General features: G+C 38.2%; 1 protein-coding gene across 1 annotated transcript in view; it reads left to right on the top strand.

Moving 5' to 3' along the window:
• LOC104408822 (ELKS/Rab6-interacting/CAST family member 1) overlaps positions 1-27,561 on the top strand; it is a gene marked incomplete at its 5' end in the record, with an annotated part of 177,792 nt that extends 150,231 nt beyond the window's left edge. Inside the window, 2 exons of the mRNA XM_010018544.1 lie at positions 15,396-15,584; positions 27,424-27,561. Coding sequence (XP_010016846.1) covers positions 15,396-15,584; positions 27,424-27,561 — 327 coding nt within the window. The remainder of the gene's footprint in view (positions 1-15,395; positions 15,585-27,423) is intronic.
• Positions 27,562-27,771: the final 210 nt, after the last annotated feature.

Raw genomic sequence — 27,771 nt, 5'->3', positions numbered from 1 at the left:
CTGCATATCCCATGTTGTAATCTCATTCATTCCAGTTTAATTAAAATATTAGGGATCATTAATCACTGCCTTGACAAAGTGAAGGAATGTTTGGTGCTCCTCTGCCCTCTGGCTCAGCTAGAAATTGTTGAGATCTGAAGCAAGGCATCTCTAGACCTTTAAGCACCAACTTAGTGATATGCAGAAATTTTGAGTAACGTGCAAGAGGAAAACGGAAAAAAACAATTATGTACTCATGCTACAAAAACAGATCTTTAAAAATCTTTTTTCATGTCTGTACCAGAAGACAATAAGGGTGTATATACAAAGAAATGAACAGAAAAATTCTAAAGTAATTTCCTTTTGCATCTTGTTTTAATACCCTTCTCCAATGTAAATTGACTTGAATTTTCTGCAGTGTTTTTGGAAAATGTTGGGTTTACCTTCTTCAGGAGAGTGCAGTTGTTAATACTGCAAATTAAATGGCTTTTCTAATCTTAATTTGGATGAAATATTAGAATAGCTGTTGTTTCTACATTGCAAATCTATAGAGAAATGAAGCCATTTCTAAAATGCAAGCGTAGTACATGCTTGCAAATGAACGCGGCATAGCATGTTCAAATGAAATGAAATTAAAATGAAATGAAAAGATAAAATGTCAAGAAAAGATTACATTTAAACATTTAAGGAAATTCTTGCAACGACCTTGCTGGGGAAGGTGATAGGAAGGAGGGTGTGGGAGGAGGGTCTGATTGTACTTTCCGTTTGCAAAGGAGCATTTTAGAAGCTGGTAAAGCCTACAAGAGAGAAAGCAAACTGTACCTCAAGGTGGCTCAGAATATTGCATAAGGAATTAAACACTTTGTACTCCTATTTGTACTTACATATGTGCTTTAAATACTAACCAACTCTTTATTTCATTCCCATGCTGCTCTGGGGCTTTTCTCTCATTGCCACCTCTGCACCCCTAGGATGAGGAGGAGGGTATTTGGGCATAACCAGTCAGATGCTCTTAGTTCAGCCATTTTGTTCAGAACGGTGAGAATCAACTTTTCTTGCCAATAGAAAAGTTTCCCCAGTCACTCTCACATGTCACTCCCGTGTGCTTCGTGAAACCTGGGTGTGCTTCTTCCCCCTTGCTTGTGTGTCTCTGCATGAGGTTGTTTCTTGTGTGTTTATGTGTAGTTTGCAATTTTCTTCTTCTAATCATCATGTCATTCTTTCATGATGTTGTGGGGAGAACTTTCCAGGGCATGTAATTGAGTTTCTATGCAAAGCAAACTCTTAATGCGTACAAGAGAACAGGAAATGTCTCTCATATCATTTATCATTGACTTCATGGAGGAAATGTTCTCAGTCAGATTCTTTTTCAAAGCAGTTTGCACTGTAGCCAAATCTGTGTATGCTTTTTCAATTCTGGTTAGTAAAGAATTTACTCAGAGATAATGTTCCTCCTGAAGATAATGTTCCTCCTGAAGGTTTTAAGCATGTTGAGATCTGCTGCCGAGATTGCTGCCATGCATGCTGACCTAACTAGTCACAGACATTTATCGACTCAGAATAGATGACTCTTGATATGGACTGTAAATTTTCTGTAAATTTGAAGACAAAGAGGAATATCCCCTTAACCTTCTCCTCTCCCTTCCATATCCCTTGTTCTCTCAAAACAATTGGGGAGAAATTGGTAGCTATTTGTCATTTAAAGTACATTTTGTTTCTCTGTGTCTGCATCCACAGTTTTCTCTTTTCTGCTGTCAAATTGTCCCCACAACAACCCACATTTTCAGAAGAGAGGGCAGTACACAGGACAGACCCCTTTACCACACACCTGTTCTGTAACAGAGACATCCTTTACTGACCAGGAGCCTTGATATAGAGCTACAAAAGTCAAATATCAATTATCATGCTACAGTACACAGGATTCATTTATGCATTGTAGTGTCAGTTTAAAAGCAGAATATATTTATTTGAAGTACTTAAAGTATTTTAAGGAATTGAGATGCGATAACCCTATTTTAAAAAATTATATGAAACTTTTTCTTTCTTCATTTACGCTTTTAAAGAAAAATATTTCACATTAGTTTCTTCGCAGTTTTTCTCAGAATTTGTTTTTTTCTGTATCAATTATTTGAAAGAAAACACTTCTGAAAAATTCTGTGGAAATTTTGGACCCTTTCATTTCTGGAAATTACTGCTTTAGATTAGATTTGTAAAACATTCATGAAAGAATAAGCTGCTGTCTCATCTCTTTGCACTTGCTCAATTAACTGCAGACTTACATGTCTGTCTGACTGTATAGATCAAATCCCTCTTTTCAAGTCAGCCATCTGAAAAATTTAATCCAACTGTGGCAGCGTTAAACTTGAATTCCATGCCTTGGGGTTTGATCTGAGAAAATCACTTTAGTGGAAAAATTGATAAAGTGCTTCATTAATTTACACTCGCTGTTGATTTCACATACTTCTCGAATCACCACTCTTGCAATAGTTGTGTGTTAGTGTATAATGTTAGAAGTTTTAGAGATAATGCTTGTAAAGATCTGCTGAAGCACAACAATTAAACACGAAAGATCAGGTAAGTAAATGCTGAAAAGGAAGAGGACACTCACTGTGAAGGTAGGAATAATTCTGATTTTCATTCTAGAGCAAACATGGAGTGTGTAGAAAACACTGATACAAAGGTCTTTCTCCTTTTCCTATCTTATGAATGCAACTGTGCTAAGAGTATGGTTTCTCTTAGATTTGTGAATCGATGTGTTGTTCACATTAAATACAGCATCTCTCTCCACTTTGTACTTGAGGCATTTTCCTCAGAAAAGCATGTTACAGAATATCCTAGTCAAAATCATGAGGCAGTCATGCATCCCATCTGAGAATCATGTCAGCCTCAAGATTGTCTTGCATACATCAACAGGGAAAGCATAAAGGTAACTGGTGTCTCCCAAGCCAGTTATTCCAAAAAAGTACAGGTTTTTACCATGATTATTCCATGTACACTCAAAAAAAAAAAAAAAAAAAAAGAAAAAAATAAGTCCTTATTCTATTTGTAAAAGCAAAGGTGCTGTAAGTCACAGAGTCTTTAACCTGCATGTGTTAAATTAAATGTATTACAATGATAGAAAAGTGACTAATAGCGTAGGACTTGGTGGTAACTTTGTTTTTTAAAGTTCCTGTAGGTCTGAGGATGTAGTCACCTCTGGTCAATACTGAAGGTAAAATAGAGACCATCGGAATATCTACAGTAGCAAGCTCTGTTATTTTTTTTTTAGGTTTTGCAGTTTAAGGCTTTTCCCCTCCAGCATTCTGGAACTGACTGAATTTAATATTTAATTACACTATTCTGTACATGACAGCATTATCAGATATAACTCCCCTGAAATGAAGCACTGTTTCTAAACATATGCATCCTTCCTGTAGCTGCAGAAAATGGTAGTTTACATTTCAGTTTACAGTTCAATGTAAATACCATCTTTTATCCTGAAACAGCCTTTCCTAGCCTTTTCTTGTAGCCTCTTTTCCTTGCTGTCTGAATTTCTTATGACTCTCTCTATTCCCCAGATGGAGCTCTCTCCTCCTCTATATCCAGTCATATTCCAATGTGCTTTCTTATGAGGATGCCTCTTTGTCTTTCTCAAATACCAAAATGGTCTGGCCAATGGCTTAGTTAGTTATTGTTCGTTTTATCAAAAATACTATGAATTTACACTTTATGAGATTTAATGCATATGAAAGGATATGTGTGGATTCATATGTATCTTCTTGTAAATATGTACCACGTATGTGCTGTGTCGGGTAAAGAGGCAAAGATGCTCAGTTCATCTGGTTTCCTTGTGAGGAAGTGTGAGTAGGTTCAGAAATCTGCTTGTGCCACCTCTGCCCGTAAGAAATGAGGAGGACTGCTTTTTTTGAATGAGTGTAGTAGGCATAGGATCACAACAGACTGGGAAGAATGAAAGACAATCAAATTAAAGGACATAGGGAAAAGCAAGGACAGAATAAAAGTGTTAAGGACAAGAAGAGAGGAAAAGCAAAACTGAAACTCTCGAGTGCTGAGAGATTTATCCTGGTATGTAATTTATACATACCATACGTGCGTTTTTAAGTATGCATGCTGTTGCAGAGCGTTTTTCTTCCCATCTTCCATGGCTCTGGCTTGCAGGAGGAGTTGGAGCTAGTAGATGCTGTCACTGGACAAGTTTTTTGAACTCATTCTGTGGAAGCATTTTCTATTAGCGGTTGCCAACAAATCCTGAAGTTATGGATCTGCCTGCTAAGGAGCAAAACATGGCTTTGCTGTGCTCAAATTCCAGCATCAAAATCTGAAAATTAATTTTATGCTTATTAGAGTAACAGTGGAATGTTCAAAGAACTCTAGCATTGAACTGGAGTGCATAAAAATGGGGATCTTTCAAAATGATGAAAGTATTGGCAAGTTCCTATTACTGTAAAAATATTGCAAGACAAAAAGCCTCTTATTTGTGACATTTTTCTTTAATACTTGAGCTGGACAGATTTTAAACAGAAGCAGACTGCAAAAGACACCAGCCTAATTTAATGCATCTCTTAAGATTTCAGAGGTGATGCCTGTGGTGGAAAAAGGGGAAAATATTTGAATCATTTTTGAGAACTGAAAAACAGTCAATTCAAGTAAATTTCATAGATTCCTTGTCAAAACCAGTATAAATTATAATTATCAACATCACCAGATCACAAGTATGTGTCATGTAAAAAGGCTACATTTTTGATGTTGTAATTTGACTTGGCCAAGAATTTTTCTGTAGATGAGTCATCTAAACCTCAGAACTGAAATGGAGGGAAAGTCATCAATAAGAAGAATGTTTCATAAATTCAGTTTTAATTTTTTAACTATAGGGGTTTTTTAATCAAGACCTTATAATACTGTAAAGGTGATCTTTAATTAATGTTTTGTTTCTCAAAACAGTCTCATTCTAAATAGTATTTGTGATTATTAAAGGACAGTGGAGCTTGAATGACATTTCTGTATTACATTTCTTAGGACAAAAGTGTTAAACAGGATTACAGTAAGAATGATAGAAACAGTTAAATCTTACAGAGAAGTTGAGCTCTCTCTAGAAGTAGATGTATGCAAAAAACACCTGAATGCTTAAAGTTGTAAGCCGTGTGTTTCTAGCTTGTATGTGCAGAGCAGTTTTGTCTCATGCCTAGGAATGCCCAGGATGAGCATTCACAATTTCCTTTTTGTTGTGGAGGGGATATTTGTGATTCCATTTTACAGCTAAAGGGAAATGCTCAATGCATGGACACCTAGTCAGCCAGCATACATAGCTGTTCAAACAGATTTAGAGGAAAGTGGCAGAACTAGGTGACAGACAACAGCCCAACACACTATGACTACTTCAGTGGTAGAGTTAGAGGGATAGAAATAATGACAATGAGGGCAGGACATCTCAGGATTTAACTTAACCTTTGCCACAGATTTCAAACCCCATGGACTTCTAATTGAGATCACTGCAGAACTTAAAGTGTCTAATCTTTTGGAAGTTTGGGAAAAATACTGGGGGTTTTTTTCTACATTATTTGGTGCTTGGATTAATATACTCATTTCTTTTAGCAAAGTAAATATCTTATTTTTAAATGATGGCACAGGCATTCATTCACTGATAAATGTGATCTTTTGACAAGACACATTTTATGCTTGCAGCATGTAGAGAGCTGCTCATCCTTCTGTCACACTTCTTTCAGGTTCTCAGTATTGCCACTTATTACACTGCGACCTCATAAGCCTTTTAAATAAGTTTATTTTCAGTATGGTCTTTTTAATTTTTAGATCATGCAGAATGGTCAGAAACACCAAGCTTTCATGCCTGACTTGTATTACAATGTAATTTACTGGACACAGTACTAGACCACGATTCAGAAGATAAATTCTTTCCTGGTATCGTCTCCAACCACTCACTTGTTCTCTTTCTGCCTGTCTCAAATTCTCTAACTGTAAAATGAGCTGAAGTTTTTGTAAAGTAGAAGTTCTGCTTGGGAAGCATACTGTATAAGTGCTAGGTAACATTATCATACAATAGTCTAAAATAGTGTTGTTACAGAGATATGATGGTGATTCTAATACCTCTTTTTGAATTTGTTCCCAAAATTGTTAGATGTGTATTTGACTCAATTTATTAATACTTCTGATTTTTCCTTCCAAGATCCTATTCTTTCCCCAAAAAGGGAAAATAACCCATATGTTAAACATTTCAAGCAGCTGCCATTCCAGCATGCTGAACAGATCCCTTCAGACCGCTGCCTCCTCTTCTTCATTGTCATGTTTTGTCATCTGAAAGGTCGTTTCTTCCCCTTTCTAAAAGTCTACAACCTGATTATGTGCTATATAATAATCTGTTATAATATGTCGATTCCAGTTCTGCAGTCGTGTGTGTAAAAACACTATGAAAGAATGTCTTATGCTTGTTTTAGAGACATACCCTGTGGAAAATTTGAAGGCATCTACATGAAATAATCTTAATTTACTTAAACATTAGCACTTGGCCTGACTGAGAGATAAGATGCCAGATTTGTTTTGTCATACTGGTGACAGCCAGGCCTCCTCACTCCCACTTTCCAGATTGGCAACCCTTTAGTAAGAACCCTAATGTGATGCACTCAAATAAGGTGATGTAACTAATTAATTGTGACGAGGGCAGGACTTTGAATACAGTTGTCCGGTTAATCACAGGACCTGCTTTCTATCCCTGCTTTTCTGGAGCCCTGCTTATGTGGGTGTCATCGTTAATTATGAAACTGAAAGACTCCTGTGCCGTCAAGTTCAGGCAAGGAGACACAGAGAGTTCATGGACTGACAGTTACTGGTATAGGGAAATATAATTCAAAATCCTGGTTTATCTATCATACAATTATCTATTCTTTTCAAGCCTTTTCAAGCTTTCCCTTTTTTCAGAGAGGAACCTTTTCTCCTTTGGCTCTAGTAAGTCTGAATAATGGAGAGCCTTTTGTGACCTTCTCCCTTTAGTGTAAGTAAAAATCCAGTTATGGTGGTGTGAACAGCTTAAGTAATACTTAGTATTTTGTTTTATGATTTATCTACAATTCCAATTTTGAAACCATGCCTTCCCACCTTCTCTCTTGTTCTGTACCCGTACTGGTATGTAATCTTTTACCTAGTAAGTACTGTTAGACTGGGGTGGGCCAGCCTAGAGAAGAATGATGTCCTTAAAATTACGTCAACTTCTGCTCCTGGTCCTTTTCCTGTATCTGGGAACAGTTCTTTTGCTAACTTGTTGGGTTTTTTGGTGTTGGTTGTTTCTTTTTTTGAAACAACTCCAGTATTATTTTGTTATCTTAATAACTATTTTATCTTTGAAGAATGTATTCTCTGTCCAAGAATGTTATATCTACAAGCATGAACGAATTGATCTTGATACACTGTTCATCTTCTTTCTGATCCCAGAATGATAAGACTAAGATTTCCAGATGCAATTTTGTAATCTGCAGCTCTGGGATGAATTAAGCACTTGCAACAGAGGTGTAACTGGATTGTATCACTGTCTTCCTATTATTCTTACAGATCAAAGAAGATCACAAGTAGATACTTATATTCTAAAACATTCAAAACAGATGGCTGGTTTCTTTTTGTAGAGATTTGTGCTTTTCAGCAAAACAATTGCAAAAAGGCCATCATTCATTTCTACCAAATGAGATTATTCCAGGTCTGTGTCTTATTTTCTTCTTTGATTTGCAGCTGAATATGATCTTCTTCTAGTGGCTTGGTCTTTGTAGCAAGTAGGAATTCTGTACTAAGTTTTGTTTCTGGCCACTTCAGGAGATTTGTTGCTTACAGCTTGTGTGATAGTCTCTACTGTCTCCCAATTACTCTGCCATTTAGATTTCTTATAGCACTCATCCACACCCCAGAATGCAATCCTGCAAAGCTAGAAGCTTCTGCAAACTATGGATATGCTGTTGGTGACACAAAGGAGAGGAGAGCTGAGCCCTGGCACTCACTCGTAGGCAGGATAGAGCCAGAAGAGGAATAGCTGCAGCCAGGCTGGCGGTGTTGCTGCCAGCACTTTTTAGTTGTCAGTTAGGAAGAAAGAAACTGAGGGAGGGCAGAGATGAACAAGGATATTAAAGAAGGAATCAAGCCCAAACCTGCTTTCCAACATATTAACTATGAAAATAAGCTCAAGAGAAATATGACTAAAATAAAAACTGATAAGGGCATGTAGCCAATCTAGATGCTGTATTTTCCTGGCTGGTAGAGTTCATAATTTCTGATGGAGATGTCAGGATTTACAGTTCCAACTCATAGCAGGCTCACCATGGGCAGTCCAAGTACATCTGATTGTTTAATGCAACATACAGATAAGAATTACTTTATACCTGTATAAATAGGTGTATTTCTTAATGGTATTTTGCATTTGAATGTAGAGCAAACAAGTCTTAGAAGAATTCCTAAAGACAGATAAACCAGGTGTTTAGTGGCTTGATGTAGCTTTGCTGTGAAAGTTTCATGTAGCAGAATGAAAACCCAGTGTTAGGTAGGAAGGAGACAAAGATTCCTATCACCTGCAGACAGGGAGGTTATAGTTCATCTGAACAGGAAAAGCACTGATTGTGTTCTCTGGTAGACTACTTAAGAAATACCTTCTGTTTTCCATTAGCAATGGAACAGACAGCAGGGAGACAGAAGAATGCAGTCACTGATACATAAGCATTCCCATGGACACGCTCTCCCAGTATATGTGCTGCAATATTCTGCTTTCAAACAAAAGCATGTTAGCCACTGTTTCCTTTTATCCTTTGTAATAGGAAGGAGCAATAGACAAAATACAGTACAGCAAGGAATGTGTGTGCTTTCTTGTTCACTGTTGTATAGATAACAAGTGCTAGAAAGCTTGAATCGATTAAAAATATAAGCAGGTTGTTCTTGCTTATTCTCAAGCTGCTATGTTCTTGTAGAGAAGGAATCAACATAAAATCTAGTGGATTCTTTGAAATAAAAGCTTGCCTTATTATACCTACAAAAGTTTGATCAGGAGGATGCTATTTAAATACAAGCTATAAGCTTGTATTTAAAGTACAAGCTACAGACAGTTGTTAAACTATTTTCACTTGCTGTACTTTTTTTTCCTTGATGATATTCTAGTTGTCAATATCATATGTCTGACTACCCAGTTACACAGCTTCCTATGATTTAATTTATTATTCAAAATTTTAAGCTGATAACTAACACAACTCCCAGAAATTAAATTCTCAAATGAAAGAGATTTTAATATATTGAACTGGAAGATTTTAAGTTCTCTGTAGATCTCACCCTACTTTGCCCCTTCTGTTTTGCTCCAGAAATAAGCTGCTGGGTTGCTGCATTCCCAAGCAATCATGAAGACAAAAGAAAACTTGGACAAATAAAGTAGCATTTCAGTTTGTATGTTCTGATCTCATCTTGCAGTTACGCTACAGGTTTCTATCCTCTGCCTCAGCTAGGAAAGAGGCATATGGACTGGTAAGAGAAGAAAGAGGTGTCATATGCGCACAGTGCAATTAGTTATATTTAAGGGTGAGGGTTTGGACAAATGCTCTTGCTTTTGAAAGTGGGGGATTGATGAAACAGGTAAAATTCAAGCTGTATGTAGACAGCATATTCAGCTGTGCCAAGGTACCTCATTGTGAGCATTCGTATTCCCCCGTGGTCCAGTTAACAGGCTTCTCACAGTCCCACCAGTGTATTTCAGTTGTGATCTACAGTAGTCCCTGCTATTCCACACATGGTTCCCCACAAGCTTTTGCCCATGTGAGCAGAAGTTGCCAGTGTCGTGAAAAAACACTTCTGGATTTGTTATGTATAAAAATATTTTTTAACTACTTGCTCATTTTCAGTACTTTAAGAATCCTACCAACCCACTGCAATTCTTTGCTTCCCTTATAGGGAGAAGATTTTATTTAAACAGAGAGAACTAATGACAAAACTACTTCCACTGTTTTGTGTTTTCTCTTCTTTTTTTCTGGGCTGGATTTTTCCCAAGGTGAAGAGGGTGAACTCTGGAAACCATTAATCCATGGGATTTGTTCATGGTGTATAAAAATTTCAAAAATAATTTGCTATATAAAAATGATTTCCTAATTGATTCTGTCAGAAATGAACTGAGTAAGACAGTTCTGTCAAAATAGCCAGAATCTCTTTCAGCTCGTCACGCATGTTGGTTTGGTTTGGTTTGGTTTGGTTTATGAGAAAATGATGAAGGTTAGGTTTAAATCCATTTTTTTGTCTTTAAAACAAATCTAAAGAAAACTGAGCCTGTCCCTGAGCTTTTGTATTGTGATCTTCTGAAGAAACCAAGTATCTCTGTGCAACAGTGAACTGAGCTGAACTGAACTGAGGTCAGGCTGTGTCTTTTTGAGAACTTTCTTCTGTTTCCATTTAAAATAATGAAGGGAAGACATCAGTGATAAATTGTTCTGAGTTTGGGAAAGCTTTGCATTTTCTGAGCCAAATTCATGCCTCATAAAACTCCATTGCATTCAATAGTTACAAGATGATTGTAGTTGAACCCTAGAGTTTGTTGCCAAACACAAATGGTCTGAGCAAGAAGGCATAATTCAATTTGCCATGCAGATACTTCCAGACTATATCATTCGGTATCTTAGTTTATTTCCATATCTCCCATATAAGATATTTTGCTATATAGGCAAAATTTTCTTGTCTGGTAATATCCATAATAAAACCCAGATACAGGGAAACATCCAAGGACCCACTATGATGCACTCCATCTTTTGTTAGATCTGTCAGGTCCTCCTTGGAGTAATTTCTTTTTAACAAACATATATATTTACACAGACTTTGAGCCCATTTTCTGCTGTTTAATGGTAGTTTGGGAAGCAAGTTTTGCTGGGTAGCATAGTTGCATCTGTATGTAACGAAGTTTGAAAACAAGTTCCCATGCTCACAAGGAAAATATGATTGATAGGAGATAAAGGGCTACCTCCTTTTCACTTATTTGCCAAGCATATTTGTTACGTACAGGCTGAAGTTTTGAGGGGGTCGTTGGTGGTATTTTGAGGTTTTGTGGGTTTTTTTTGTCTGGGGGTTGGTTGAGGGTTTTTGTTTGGTTTGGTTTTTTTTTCAGAATTCCTTAATTTTTTTGAGCCTTTGCAGAATCTACAAAGAAAACTCAAGGTCCATAGACCAAGCTAGATCATTTATCGGTTAGTCAATTCCTTGGAAACTTTCAGATTCCTTCATCTACAGTTCTTTGTAACACTTTTGATACAAAAACAGTGAAATTTTGATGCCACATTATTTACTTTGACCCCAAGATTATGTGTCTATTCTGTTTTCTTCTCGATACAGCTATTCTTCCAGGGATTTTTCTCGAATTTTTAAAGATTTATGGCTAAGTTAAGAAAAACCTACTAAATTATTTGATTGCAAAATGAAGAGCACTTATTACTCTGCCTTTTAGTGTTCTGTGATGAAAATATACATGCAGCATATGTGCAAGCAAGATGGTCAAGCTAATAGGGGAGTATGACAGCAGTCATGCTAGTGCCAAGTATGCATAAGGCTCTTTGTATTGGTAGTGCTGTGTCAAGAAGATGTTTTCTCCTTTTTTTGCTTGCTCAGGGAAATCGTAGGCATGTGTCTGTAAGAAAAAGATTACTGCTGTTGATCCATGATCAACATGCATGTTGATGCATGGTTCTGCTAAGTAAGGCAAGTTGTGTAAGGAAAGATCAACTGATGCAGCTGGAAAAACAGACAAGCTTTTTGGGGGTGCATGTAAGACATTCTTCAACATGGAAGTTGCAGGTTTATTGCTAAGTAGAAATTGAGAAGGTATTCTCTGAAATTACTAAAGTTAATTAGTTGGTTCTGCAAACAAAGAGTGGTTGCTTCCTTCAAAGAAGGGAATGTTAGCAGGGAGAAAGATGACCAGGTCGTTAGCCCTTCTGCCTGGAGAACCCATAATTTAAAGCTGGTGGTTGTGGTGAATGAGCCCTATTACACATCGATTAAAACCATACTTTATTCTGCAGACATCTATGGATAGTCGATATCACTATTATCTTGGATTGACACTGCTGCACTTATACGACCCATTCACTGGTGGTGTAACACATATTCACCTATGTGGTTTTGCATATTTACATTAGACACTGCTTAGACATACTTTTACATACCAGCCTCTGTGTGTTAGGTGTATTCATCTTTCACAGTAAACTTGACAAAGCATTTAAATAGGTCTCTCCAACTGCATTCACTTACAAGTACCTTTTCTTATCTATGCAGCATATATATGCATATTTCAATGCAGCCTCTGATCATACAAAACTTTTAAACACAGTTACTCGTGTTTCATCTGACCATTGTATAGCAACAGCAGAACTACCACTGAAGAAGCAGGATTAGTTTCATTCTAAAGCATTTTTTTTGCCTCATTGACTTGTGAAACTACACTTAGATTCACATTTGTCATGCTCAAAGTTGAAAAAAAAATCCCCCAAAAAATCTGTGAAATCTCAAGAAAACTGAACATGTTGTTTCCAAGTTGAATTTGGTTTAGCATACGTTCCCAAATGTCTTTATCAGTTGGTAGAGATGGTTTGGATTTGTATCAGAGATTTGTCAAGCTTTTCATGGTTCTGCTTCAGAGTTGTAGTAATTGCTTTTTTTAGCAAAACACATTGTCAAACTTAGCTGGCCATTAACAATATTCTGAACTTGAGGGTACATTAAGCAGACTTCATTCCACGCATTGATGAGGATGGACTAAACCTATCAGGGCAATTAATGAATCAGAGCTGCTTTAGAAAAATATTCTTGGGTTTGGTCTGTATACCCACTGTTTTCCTAGAAAGCTCCACAGTGCTGCACTGATCATGAGAACACGATGTGGTTTACGAATCCAGCACTGCCCTGCCTTTCCACTTAGCAAATGCTCTTACACCCTCTTGAGATAAGGCAGTGGCAGCTCTGCTGTGTGGGAAGCACAGTGCCTCTTGCTAAGTGGCTAGTTCAAATTAGATATGGCAGGAACGCAGATATAAGGGCATTTCCTACTTGACTGGCAGGGTTTAATGGATCCCAAGTGAGAGGAATGATTGCTCTGCGAACAGCTTTGGGAGGACTGCTAGTTAAGAACTTTCACACGCCTCATTTGGCCTGTTTCCAGCTTGAGGTAAGGGGGAAGGGTAGAGGAGGAATGTGCTTCGAAAGTGCACTAGTCCCTGAGCAATCAAATTCAAGTGTTGTATGAAAATCTTCCATCATTACTTGCTAGATAGCTCTGCTTTCTCTTTATCAGGGAGGGTTTCTATTCACAAGGAATAGCCAGGAAGTTGGCAAGTCAGATTCTTTGACTGAAATTCACACATCTGATTGATATTTAATAGACTGCAGTACCTGAAAAGAATGCAAGGTAGCTACTACATTGATTGAACAACTAGTTATTAGACATTGACTACTTAATTTTCACACTTTTATAAAACGGTATTTTTTTAAGATGTGGTATTCCATCACTCTGCTCTCTGTGGGCAAAATGAATAGTAAGAAAGATAGGAAAGACATCAGTTAAATTAGAAGCATCACCTTTTTTCACCTGCACAGGCAGTACACTTCCAGATCAGAATCTAGGTAACCCAAATTATAAGAAATCGGGGTAAATAGCACAAGTTCAGCCAACAGCCAAAGCTGAGGGATATAATTGGCTAAATACTTGGTGGTGGAAGTGAAATGTATCTGTGTTGATGCTACTAAAATATCCATTCCTATTGCTTTGTATACAGGAGAGTGGAGTATTCTGCCCTGCTGCTGTTTGCAGTCTTGATATATCAAACCATTATTTTTATATCTGTGTTTCTGTCTGAAAACAGATGTTGCCCCAAGGCTGCACATAGCAGTAGGCTTTTTAGTAAAGCATGTGAGCTCACTCTCTCTGCGTGTTTGTTTGTCTCTACCACAAGTGCTGTGTTGCTGTGGCTTTTCATAGCTGCTGCCACCCTGATGTTCTCATGTAGGCTGCTGAGTACAGCTACACTCTGCAGGACAAGGAGCCTGACATTAGTTAGCTGCTTAGCCATGGCTCTCAGATCCTCTCACTCTACAGAAATTAATCCATGTAGAACATAGTTAGAAGCAGAATAAGTGAGCCCTGACAGCCTTATTAAAAGGGGTCGAAGCCAGAGTCTTTGTTGAAAGTAGTGCCAGCACCCTGTTTCTGTTGACTCAGAGATTATCTCACTCCTTATTCATTAGCAGGGTCAGAGGTGCCCTATTGAAAAGATATCCCCGGCCCACTAACGAACAGCAGGTGCAGCCCCTGCCTGGGAACATGTCAAGTTGCCAGTACTGCAGCAAGGCTTTCCAGCTCTTCTAGCTGGTGCACATCAGTGCCTGTAGCTTCAGCATCTCATGGAATGGAATGGAGGCACTAAGCCCAATTCTTCCTTAATTTTTCATCAGCTGCATACCTTAGAGTTTTGTATTACTGCAGTTTTGAATATATGCCCACAAGCACCCAGAACAATATAAAGCAGTATTCTTGTGGGGAAGGCATAGTGAGGGATTCCTGGTATGTATTTATGCACTTGAGCTGTATATTTTTGTAAAGCAAATGAAAATCACTCTTTGGATACTTTGAATGGGGAATTCGGTGCCTCCAGTTTGGATTGCATTAGGGAACAAGGATGAGATTCAGATTAGGTTAAATATAATGAAATAATATGGTATGTATTAAAGTCCTTTGATTTTCTTTTTTTAGTCTATTATATAGAATCTGACTTGCATAATAAGTGGAAGTCATTGCCTTTTCAAAACTATAGAAGACTATATCTTAACTATAGAAGATATAGAAAACTATGTCTTAAGTTTCTGGTGAAGATATGTCTCTGTCCAGTTTCTACAGCAGAGGTACATTCGTCTTAAAAACAAACATCTTGGCATCTGAAGCTATTCTCTTTAGAACATGTTTATTGCATGCTTCAGTTACAATTAAATGTTTGTTGGAAAAATGAGTTGAAGTCTACATTGCCGTTGCCTTAGTTGTGGACAGACACCTTTAGCAGAAAAACTGATATTCTGAAAGCAGGGAGTTGAAATAGTTGACTGAAGCATGTCTTCATAATCAGTAGATTTGATGTGTTCAATTTAACACTCGCATTTTTCACCTGTATCATCATTATTTCCTGTGTTAGTCAGGCAGCTATCATCGCCATGTCCCCTTCCCTTAGCACAGTTGGTTTCTTCCTGCTTCAGCTGGATAGTTGCTGGGTTATGGGATAGAAATACTTGGGGGGAGAGAGGAGAGAGGGTGTGCAGGTTTCTTCCAGCATGAAGCTGAACGAGGTTGTAACTTAGAGGTTGATCTTTGCTTTAACCACCGCTTGTGTCTCAGGCTGTTCCTCACTATCTCTGTTCTCTTATTTCAGATAATTCAGCCCCTCTTAGAACTTGATCAGAATCGCAGCAAGTTGAAGTTGTACATTGGACATCTGACAGCCCTCTGCCATGACCGTGACCCCCTGATTCTACGTGGACTCACCCCACCTGCTTCCTACCACCTGGATGATGACCGGGCAGCTTGGGAGAAAGAGCTGCAGAAGATGACCCAGGAGCAGGTGAGTTTGTGGTCTGAAGCTCTGAACAAGGGCTTGAATGGTGATTGTCGTGGTTTAAGCCCAGCCGGCAACTTGGAACCACGCAGCCGCTCGCTCACTCCCCCCTTTTCCTTCCTCCCCCCGCTCCCGGAGGGATGGGGAGGAGAATCGAAGGAATGTAACTCCCACGGGTTGAGATAACAGCTCTCCAGTAACTAAGGTATAATACAAACCACTACTGCTACCAATAATAATGGTAAGAGGAATAACAAGGGGAGAGGACACAACTGCTCACCACCCGCCAACTGATACCCAGCCCGACCCGAGCAGCGATCTGGGCCTTCCGGGTAACTCCCCCCAGTTTCTATACTGGGCATGACGTGCTGTGGTATGGAATACCCCTTTGGCCAGTTTGGGTCAGGTGTCCTGTCTCTGCTTCCTCCCGGCTTCCCCTCCTCTCTGGCAAAGCATGAGACTGAGAAAGTCCTTGGTCAGAGTAAACATTACTTAGCAACAACTAAAAACATCGGTGTTATCAGCATTGTTCCCAGACTGAAAGTCAAAAACACAGCACTGCACCAGCTACTAAGAAGGAGAAAAAATGACTGCTGTAGCTGAACCCAGGACAGTGATGTAGGTCTTACTGATGGCCACACCAAAATACTGGAAAACCGTTCTGTAAGTGGTGAAAATAGGCAGCAGAAATCCATTCTTCAGCTGATAGACGGAGTCAATAATTTTTTGAATCATTGCCACTTAATATTTATTAGGGAATTTCATCTGTTGTTTTATCCGTATGTGATGCCATGCATCTACACACTCAGGGAAACCAAAGTGCAACATACCACTTTTGCCATGTTTTACCCGTTGACAAATTTCAGTTGTTTGTAACTTAATGTAGTTGTAGGGATCTTAAATCTTTTTTTAATGACATTAACCATTTATATTTTAACTGACACATTTTTTGAGTCACTTTATATAAGTGAATACAAAGTCCTCACATTCTGTAACAGTATGTTTTGCCAGTAATTTTTTCTGCTTACCACCTCACCGAGATACCTAAAGATCTGGATGCAGTGTACTAGATGCAATACACACGTGCTTATGCGCACACACACAGTGATTTCAGCAGTCCAAGAGTGTATTTTCAGGAGTTTTGGAATACTCATAGGGTTTAATAACAGCTTTTCTGATGAAGTCTCTGCAGAGACTGTCAATCTAGTTGTAATTCAACTACTGAAATAATTTTCCTTTCTCCCAGCCCTGGTGATGTCTTGCCCTTTTTAATCCCTGCAGTGGCAATAAATGTGACTAATTTTGTGGGTTTGACCCTGATTTTGGATTATAACACAAATTCTTACGCTAAATTCTTCACTTTCATATGTCTATACCAAACTCTATCCAGTGTGCACACAAACTAGTGTAAGGCCTATATAGTTCAAAGTGGGTTTATGGGTCATTGAACACTATCTTGAGCCTATCCTGGACTTTTCAGCTCTGGTTTTCTTCTTTGTGGTGTTTAAGCTCATTTCCATGCACTTTCAACTCAAGGCTGAATTTTGATCCAAAAATTGGAGAGAGCAGCTTAGCAGCTAAATTACAGGAAGCCAACAGAAGCATGTCTAACAGTTCAGAAAAAAAAGCATACCTCTGGAGATAAATATGCTTGTAAGAGGGCCTAAGTGATCTCTGGATCAAGAAGAGAGTTGATATCTGTCTTTGTACCTGTCTGCATGTATTTATTTGATTCATCATGTGCTGCGTGCCTCACTTGGTATCTACATTTGCCTCTATAGGCCTGACACATTCCTTTTCCCTGCAGAGCCTGGTAACCCAAATGAACCCAGGGGCAGCATTGTATTTACCTATTGGGTTCTGTAATCACTGTTACAGGATTAAAAGTTTATTAGATATTTGGATATCCCTGAAATAAATTGACTAGTTTGTTATAGCTGTGGTGGTCTTTAAATATAATCAGGATCTGTGGGGGTAGGTGCTATCTTCTATTTGATCAAGAGATGCTGGTAAAGAAAATAGAGACTATTTTCTTCGGCAAGTTCTTCTGAATAGACAGTCAGCCCCAAATAGCATCTGTTTGTTTCCAGTTCTGTGTACTGGTCTAACGAAAGATAATATTTCTCATTCAAACTTTGCTAGTCCATTAGCAGCATTTATTAGTTACACAGTAAAGAAAGCATTTAAGTATAAATTGTGGGGAAAAGAGTTATCTAAGTTACCCTGGTGAAGAGAAAAAATGTATTTTTCTGTCCTCTCCTATTATTGTCTTAATTCTGCATTGCTATGACCACAATTGTTTATAAAGTTACTACTCCATTTCTGATTCTCATGTGTAACTAACATCCAATAAAATAAAATGTAGCAGTCTTCTGCTTTCCTATATTCAGATTGTATTTAACGAGCTTCAGTTGAAAAACACACACCAATGATGTATTTCAATTTACAAAGCAGATTTTTCATGTAAGTGGTGAAGTTTTTCTGTTTGTAACTGCAGAATTTCCTCTGTGCTTAAAGTATTCCCATGGGGGGTGGGAAGCAGTTCTCCAGATTCACAGAAGCCCATCACAGAATACCCATTTTGCATCTTTGGAATTTTAATGAGTTTTGTAAATTACTTCAAATCCGATGCATTAAATTCACTCCTGTCCCTTCTAATATGATCTTCTATAGATAATGCTTCACAAGCCTCAGTGGGAAAAAATTAATCCTCTTGAATGTTAAGAAGTGCTAACATGATTAGGGAGGATACATTTAACTGAACACCAATAATATTTAAGAATGGTGCCAGTGTATCCACTTCTCACCAATGAGATAATTTTGTTTGGGTTTCTTTATAAATAGCAGAGAATTCATTTTCATACTGCTGCTTTTGGAGCTGCGATTTGCCAGTGCAGCAACTTTTATTGGCTAAGGATGGTCCTGCTCTATTTCATCATAGCCTGTATATGCTGTAGGTCTCTCATACCTGCTGGGGAAGCTCAGATACAAATAGTAGTTTTCTGTGACTTTTTCTGGTAGGTGAAACTAGTATGTGAAGTAGATTTAAGCTCTTCATTCTTCCAGCACATCCACAGTGACCCACAGAAACTAATCTACACGTCATAGTTGAAAAGCATCTGCCAGCATCAACGCTGTGGTTCTAATGGGAATTTTTTGCCGCAGAAATAACTTTGTAGGCTATCAAAGTTTGACTGATAATTGGTACCTCTCATGTATAGTAGTTTCTTTATGCTACCATTAAGTTCAGCTATAGTCCTAAATGACTTCAATTGATTTTAATCAAAATATGGGCCCAAGATGCTATATCACTCTTAGTTGGCATTTAATCAAAGTAATTTCATAAAGCTGACTTACTATAGTAAAATTTTGGTCTATTTATTTCTAATGGAGGCCTGAAGCCAGTACGTTATGAGAATATGTTATCTCAGAACCTAATCTAAACTAGTATACTAGACTAAGTAGTGGACAATAAAGAATCTACAGTGCTTGGAACCATGTAATTAAGTTACTCATGTAGTGGAAGATATTCCTTTAGGTCAGTTCTGACCCAGCGTCCCCAAAGAAGGTAACTAGCACTGTTTCTGGAACTGTCCTTCGACCAGTTCATGTCCTGTTCAACTTTCCTTACTAAAAAATTGAAGCTACCAGAAGGAAGGAAGGATGTTCCACGTCTCAACACTGAGAAATAAGAATTCCGTTCATTCATTATAAATAATTGCATTACCCTAGCAATTTCAATTAAATACAATATTTTCTTTCACTTTGTTGTAAACATATCATTATGTTAATATGCGTGAGATCTCTAGAACTACTGTTGTTTCGTGTTTCAGATGGTTGCCTTTAAGTGAGGGATTTTATTCCTATATGAAAGGAGATGACATTAAGAACATAATGATACGGTCTACATTTTTATTTATAGTTTGGTTTTCGGTTTTCTCTTAACTTTAGAAAAAGAAACTTGCTGAAAATCGTCATTTAAATATAGTGGTGGTGGTGTGCTGTGCTGTGGTAGGAACCCAACAGTGCAAGACAGTAAAAAGAGACAAACAGAGCAACGAGATTCTAGTAGTAGGCAACAGAGTTACTTCCATTAATAGCTTAAACACTATTATAAATGTATCCATCTCTAAAATGTGCAGAACCTCATATTATGGAGAGCTGCTTATTTTCAGTAGGTCCTACAATGACAGTCATTCTGAAAAAAAAGTATTTCTTCCAACAGAAGAGGACCTATCTGATTAAAAAATAATTTTCTTAACCCTAGGAGTAGGAGGCATTTTATTCCCTGACTGCCTGCTGCCAGCAGCTCCTTCCAGCCATGTCCAACCCATCCTGGCTTTGTCCAGGCTGCTGGGGGTCCTGACTGTTCCTCTTTCCCCAGAGGTGTTTCCGGCAGCATTTGCATCAACAGCAGCCTGTAAGACCCAGGAAGATGTATTTCCATGAGATACTGTCTCAGAGGACACCTGCTATGGGAGGTTGTCTCACCCCACTGATAGTGTTGTTGCACCTATGACTGCTTCAGCTGTGAAGTACAGAGAGAGGCAGGAGCTTTTGAAAAATCTTTATGGTCATAGAAGACCCTTTGTAGGGAAGAAAGGTTGTCTTCCCTCTCCCTGTGTACCAGCGTCAGTCAAAAGACAGGCCGTCAGTGGATGCCTACTCACTAATCCTTTCCTGAGAAATGAGGGATGTCTTTTCTGTTCAGCTGCTCGAAGCAGAGGATGGAAAAAGGTGATGATGTCACTTCACTGTATCAGTCACAACCTGCTGTGTCAGCTAAATAGTCATGGCTTGGTTCCAAGGAGCATAATTTATGTTGCACGTAAGTCATATTTCACTCTCAGCAAAGTTAATGTTAAGCTTTTTGTACAAAACGCCAGACCACATTCATGTAGCTTTCAAATGCCATTTTTAAATTGCATATATGCTTGCTGAATTTTCAAAGTATTAAACACACATTTTGGGGTTTTATACGAACAATAATGTAAGTGGGATAAACTTTACTCTAAATTATAAATAGCTATTTTATAAACATCCTGTGTACTACTTTGTTCAGATTCCCCTTGCGTTCTTACTTCTGTATCATCTACAAGAAATTACTTGTTTAGTTTCTATAAAGAAATTACTCTGCCATGTTTTGCATTTAGTCATTCTAAATTACTCTATTGCTTCAGATTTTACCCTGTCTTCCTTCCCTGACTGCTCTTCCATTAGCTTGTTATCTTCCCCACCTGATTTATGTCATTTATTTTTAATTTGTAATCTTATGGGAATGCATAATGTAGTTTAAAGTTAAACAGCGCACTTCTGGTCTCTGTTAGAAATTAGAAGTAATAATTGCTACAATTTATATCTTTCTTCGTGTGCAAATGTATTTCCTGAGTTCAGTTGAGAAAGTAGTGGAAATAGGAACTCTCTAAAATTACTACATTCAATACCATTTTAAACTTTTTGCATTAAATTCAGGTTTTAGGTGAGGGTGAGAACTTGGGATCAGTGTCATAGTTCTTAAATACTGGTTGAAGTTACAAACATTATCCATAAGTTGATTATACCCATAATTCCATAACATTATCCATTTTTATTTGAGTATGGAATTGCTGATTTTAATGGCAATATACACTAATGATTAATAACATTAACTGTTTCTAACTTGAAAGGAGATAAAAAAGGTAAAACATTGCTTTCTGGACATGAATCAAGTGTTGTGTGCGGTGTGTCTAAAATTTACTGTGGTCTTATTTCAAGCAGTTCCTACTGGTGTACCAACCTGAGCTATTACCTTATTTTATATACCTGACCCTTCATTGTTTGGACCAAAAGATTTCATGGAAATGTCTTTCTTGGAATATCTGTCAGGAATGTCAGAGCTAACAGGATTCTCCATGACTTCATAATAAACAAAATGAACTTCCTCTTAAAGAGAAATAAGTAGTATGGAAAGAGCAGAAAAGGCTCCAGCTCTGATCCTGAAATAACTGGTTGTATAGAACTTTATCATTTCATTCAAGTAGTTACTGCTTTGTTCTTTCTTCTCTGTTTTGCACTGTGCGGGTAGAAAACCAAAACTGCTCACCAACCGTTTGTCCTTACAGTTAAAAAGTTTTTCCAAAATCATCAGTTAGTACATATAAGAGACGTATTTAAGATTTGCCTTCTAGACAGTTGAGTTTTCCCTGTGTTTATGGCTGTCAGGTGCTGCCTTGACTATACAGGCAGAATCCCTGTGGGGACGTGGAGACCTAATTCAACAGCAGAGAAGGCAAGGGGCATAGTACAAGCCCAGCATGAAGGGTGCATCACAGAGTAATTCTGGTGGTGTCTAGCAATCTGGCTTTAGGACAGTAAACTGAATCCTAAGGTAATGCATTGCAACTGAAACTGGGAGAAGTAGCCACCTAACTCTTTTTCACAGTCCCTTTAACATGCAGAATTGCAAGTTGTTAGGGTTGTGGGGTTTGACTGCATTATGTACACTTAGGTCAGCAGGGCCTGGCCCTAGCAGGTAGCCCTGTTGTACAGACAGTAATTATTGTTTGTTCTGCTTAGGCACAGAATAATAACTTTCTGTACACTATAGCAGCATTAATTTTCAGTGTGTAACATACATCGGAATTTACATGAACAGAAAATTGTCCTCTGATGTGAAATGATTGCTGCTGTTGCTGGATGATGGACATATTACCTGCAGGTGTAGGATTTACACAGAAACTCCAGGGAAATGCAAGATAAAACTTACAAGCATTTGTTTTATTCCTTCTTCCCATTCGTATTTTTATGAACGATTTTGAAATTCATTCATTACCAAGGAAATAATAATATTTCTGCTATTCACAAAGCTTAGAGATGCTCAGGAATGCAGGATAAATCTCATGTGCAAAGTTATTTCAAATACATAGTGCAAGAGCCCTCAACGAATTCCTTTAGGGTTTTGTGACAAAATTGATTGTAAAATCTATTCAAATGTATTTAAACGTATTTAAAACATATTTTTAAAGTTTACGTGATTTTAGAAGACAAGACAGAATGTTGAATTTGAAATCTTACTTCAATTTTTAAATGTGTTTTAAATATTTTTAAAAAACTAACACAAAAAAAAAAATCCAGATACAGCACAAATATTGAAGGGTCTACACAAAAATTACCTCTTTTTCTTTTTTGTTATTTGGCTTGGTTTGTTTGGTTTTTTAAGTTTGGCAGACTGGAATTTCCATATTCTGAACCCTTTCTTTTGGCCATTTTATAGGTCTGTAGTTAAGAAATAAAGTTTTGCATGTAATTAGCTCTCATTACTTCAAACATACACATTTACACTGGTTGGTCTGGGAAGATGCAAAAGCTCTTGACCGTTTGCCTGAGATACAGCAATTTAGTGTAGTTTCTTATTTTGAAACAAAACAAAGGTTAAGGTTAGATCTGTTCCATTTCTTTTTGATGCTTATTTCTCTTAGTTTAACCTCTATATGTGTTTTCAGCCTGATCCAGAAACATCTAAACTTTGAGAAACATAATTCCAGATCTCAGTATTGTAGCCATATAGAAGACCTGCATTAACTTCTTTTTTGCTCCTTTACAAACACCTCCTATTCTGTAATCAGTTTCACTGTCCATAGGCTGAGATGAGGTACTACTTGATTTTTGTTTGCCTTTTTTCAATAGCGTTTTTGTGGAATTGTTAACCAGAGGAAAATGTCACTGTGGCGAGTAAGACTCCTCTGTATAAATAAATTTTACAGGATCTTAGCTTAATGTTGCCTTGCTTACCTTATGGGATAAGCAAAAGCTGCAAAGGTTCTGCAAGGCAACGCCACACTTCACTTAGTCTCATGTAAAACCATAGCATCTTATTTCCTAACTATGAAGTTATCTTCCCTTTGAATGTCAATTTATCTTTAAATAAGTTCTGGAATATCTTAGACCAGAGAAGCACAATGAAAGCTAAATTCATGGTGAATTGCTGGGGATTTTTTTCACTGGTGGAATTTAACTATAAATGGAAAAGTGTTTCTATCATGACTTGCTCTAAACCCAGAAAGGAAGGCAGCAGTGGTGAAAAGTGTCTGAATCTATTGCAGATTATCTGCAAGCTTCTATTCCCCTGAGATTCTGAAGGTCCTTTCTGTTCTTCTGTCCAAAGATAAAGTAAAAATACTGTGAAGCACTTACAAGGTCCTTGCTCTCCTTTCCGAGCTGTCTATTTTTACTTGTCGTCCACTAGGCAAACATACCTGGCCTTGCCTTCTCTTTTTTGGTCATTTCAATGACACAAGTGTATGAATCTCATCACCTCAGCTAAAAATGCCAACAAAAAAAGAGCTGTTAACACTCCTTTATTTTCATAGAAAAACGGCCTGGGGAAGATAACATCATTTCTGCTTGCACTCACAAGAATAAAATCCAGGAAACCAGAGCAGAATTGATAGTAGTACTTTTAGAGAAACTTCCCTAAAATTGGGGCTCCCAAATATCTAGGTGTATCAAGTTATACCATGGAGTACTAAATGTTCTCCATTAAGGAGTCTGTCTGAATGAGGAGTGACGTATGCTGCTCACAGCTGTTTCTGAAAGGAATGACGTAAATGGAGATGACATACATGATACAGAAATGCTGCAACCAGCCACATAGTCAGTTAAGATGTCTTTGTTTAAGTAGAAATCACATTATTAAACCTCGATGTTCTGAAGTGAGCAAACTCAACGCAAAGCTATCATTGCTACTTTTTTCAAAGACATTTCATCACAGACATCTGCCAGCCAGCTGTGTAGACTTTCTGGCTGCGCTAATTTGCAAAGTATTATTGCTGGCCTTCAGCATTCAGAGCCATCTCCTTTTGGAGTTCTTGATGGTTGAAAACTTATTTCTTAGAAATATTTTCTTCATCTGGTTGAGTCGGTTACTTTTGTTTGATTGCATTTGATTTATTTTAGCTTCAGCATGGGCTTATTTTGTTGGGCTTACCTTGATTTTATAAGGAATCTTATAAATACATAAATGCTGACTAGTAGAGCAGGAAACTGAAACATCACTGAGTTTGCAGTACTGCCCCACTGAAGACAACATCCAGCAGGATTCTCCCTTGTCCGCCAACCTCCATTCAGTTTTGAAGGTTAATCTCTTTGGGTTGCTTTTATATTTGATTATTTAATTGTTTTGTCCTTTCCTGGAGTTTCACCTGGAGGATTTGGCTGAAAGGCTGGGAGGAAAGATGCTGCCTGGGCAGGTGGTGGTGCAGGACCACAGGGAGCAGGTCCCTGCTTTCCCTGCTAACACTGCCCTCTCCTGGTTTTCCTCCTGCGGACCGAATGAAGTAAAGAATTACATCGCTGCCGCCTTCTCCCATTACTTGCTGTCTCTCCTGACTTCCCTTCTGGTGGATGGCACCGTGAAAGCTTTGCGCTGGCCGAAGAAGCCAAGGCAGCCCTGTCTCAGAGTTCAGCGTTCAAGCCAGTCCCGTAAATTTCCTAGCACATAGGTGTTTTGCAGGCTGCTGTAGCTGGGGCTGCCTGAATTATTGGCGTTTTACTAGGCTGAAGAACTTGAGACTCAGGGGTAGTTCCTGAAACCCATTCTCCTGGCTTTTAACATTCAGCACTGCTCCTAGCTGGCTGTACTGGCTCTTTCAATCCTGCTTGCTCACTGGACCTCTCCTAGGCTTATCCATCCATTGCAAGATTCCGACTAATAACTGCCAGCCTGTTGGAACCAGGCTAATCATCTATCCACAGCGTGCCGTTTCTGAGCCATTATGGGTTACTGCTGAATTCCCTTTTCTCCCCTGAGAGCCCTTACAGAGCCCAGAGTGCTCCCCTCCCTCTCGTTTTCCCCACTTCCCCAGCTCATGTCACTCCATTGAGAAGGATCAGGTTGCTTTTGCATTGTGATTCTTGGCATGAGCCCCTCTCGAATTCGTATAGCTGTTATGTGAGTATGGCAGCCAGTAGGAACAAAGCACATAAGAACACATTAAACTAACATTCACACACAAAGCCCAAATAATTTACTATATGCTACACTGCCTAGTAAAGGGAATAGTGTAGCAAGCTTACCCTTTTAATTTCCTTTCTCTCACTTTTGTCTACAGAAGCCTATACCATAACTTCCTTACAAAGAGTTTATATTTATTCTGTAGTCATTCTTAGGCTGTTTGGGTTTATGCAGTATTTCTTCCAGTAACAAACTCCTGTGCTTTGCTTGATACCATCACTAAACAGAGACATGCTGTTGTATCTGATTAGAAATTTGGTTGTAGAAATACAACCTTTCCCACTGCCTTGTGCTCTTACAATGGTAAAATGATCCCTCTTGTCCTGCTGCCTGACAGTTCTCTCTTTAAAACACACAATGAGCAGTATTACAGAAGTGCAAAATATAGATCAAGAAATGTGTATACCGATTTCCAGTTATCCCTTCAGGGATAAAAGCAGATCCAATTTTAACATTCTTTCCATGTCATATATTAGCATAGTAGAGTTCCAATAAAAATATTAATCAGTTAGGAATAAGAAATGTTACAGGACTGACAGATAATATTAGGAAAAAAAATTAAAAGGAGGTTCGAGTATAGGTAAGATAGTTGCTACAGCTGCTCACACTAACAAAGACCTTTGGTTGCAGAAGCTTGCAGTAAACTTCAGAATCCATCTAAGTGTATGTACCATGTTACAAATACACTCGTAATCATAGGGATTATGCTTTATTAGAAGAAAGTCATACCACTGAAAAAAAAAAAAACAGAAAAGTTTTTTGGGATATGTAGTGTTTGAAAGAGCTATCTGCTTGAAAGTTTATCCAGTCTACCTATGTGTCTTACCCAGTCTACCGAGAGATACTGCTTCTCCCTGTTGTGCTAGATCCTTAGACCACTGTGAGTTCAGTAATCCCTGAAATGCTTGTACAAATTACAGTCTTACTTGGGATTCTGCACAATTCACAAGCTAGCATGGACTTTATCAGTTGCTGGGCAGATAAACAGGTTACTGAAGGCAGATGTTTCCTGCTCTTCAGTAAGACTCTGTGGGCCCCTAATTCTGGCAATAGCATTAGGCTCAGAGCTAAAAACTATGTTCACATATATTCCAATATGTTGTGTGGTGTGGTTTGTAACACCACATGTTGGAAAAACAGATTGTAGGCTATAGACAGAGTGCATAAGATAGTTTTGAAGTTCCGTGTCCTGTTCCAAGCCAATTACAGTAATCGGAACAATGAGTGATCCAACAGGAAATACAGAGTTAGTAAACAAAAATCGTGTCTGTTCCACCACAGTTGTGTACAGTCATCTTCTTACTGAGTTAGGAAACACAGTCTCTGAAAATTATTAATTCCACAGAAAAATCAGAATTCTGCTTAACTCTTGAGTGTATTATGTATAATTATTTAACATTTCTATTGATTTCATATAGGAAATAATTCTGAAGTAATGACATATAAAACATCATGTTCTTCATGAATGAAAGTCAAGCTATCTAAAGTAATATACTAGGAAAATGCTGTATTGCTTTTGGAATTGCTTTCAGAAAAACATTCTGCAGAGGAAGTTTTTCTAATATTGTTATAGAACAGTTTATTCATAATTTTATTTGCCTTAACTGGGAGATCACAAACCTGGTCCTGTAGAATGAAAAAGTGAAATAAAGAGTGGGGAGAGTATCCAGTTTCTGGTGCGGGAGTCACCAAGGAAAGATGCTGATCCTCAAGTGTCCAGCATGTTACATCTCTGCTAGCTCCCTTTCTAAAGAATGTCTGTCCTAGCTTAGAGCTGAGCCTGCTTCGCAGGTCTCATTATACAGTGAACACGTTTAATGGTAGAGAATGACCATGCCTCTGTGTGTTTTGCAGCTTCATGACGAATTAGAAAAGGGTGAGAAGGAAAGCGCAGAGCTGCAGGAGTTTGCCAACGCCATCTTACAGCAGATAGCAGATCACTGCCCTGACATCCTGGAGCAAGTCGTCAATGCACTTGAGGAGTCATCATGACCTCGGCCACTAGCCCCACTGGAGCAGCACACCAGTGGCCAAGCCCAGTCAGTCCAAGGAGCCATGAGAGTGGAGAGGAATGTGAAAGACAGAAAATGGAATAGAAACTTCTGGTGCACCTTTTACAAAGAAAACAAAAGAAAAAAAACCAACCAACTCTCTAAAAACTACATGCTTTCTAGGTTCTTCCAGTCTATGATTAATCAGTCA

The sequence above is a fragment of the Nestor notabilis genome, unplaced genomic scaffold (genome assembly GCF_000696875.1).
Source record: "Nestor notabilis isolate BGI_N333 unplaced genomic scaffold, ASM69687v1 scaffold5557, whole genome shotgun sequence".
Lineage (NCBI taxonomy): Eukaryota > Metazoa > Chordata > Aves > Psittaciformes > Psittacidae > Nestor > Nestor notabilis.
This window is presented reverse-complemented; position numbering and strand designations above follow the sequence as displayed.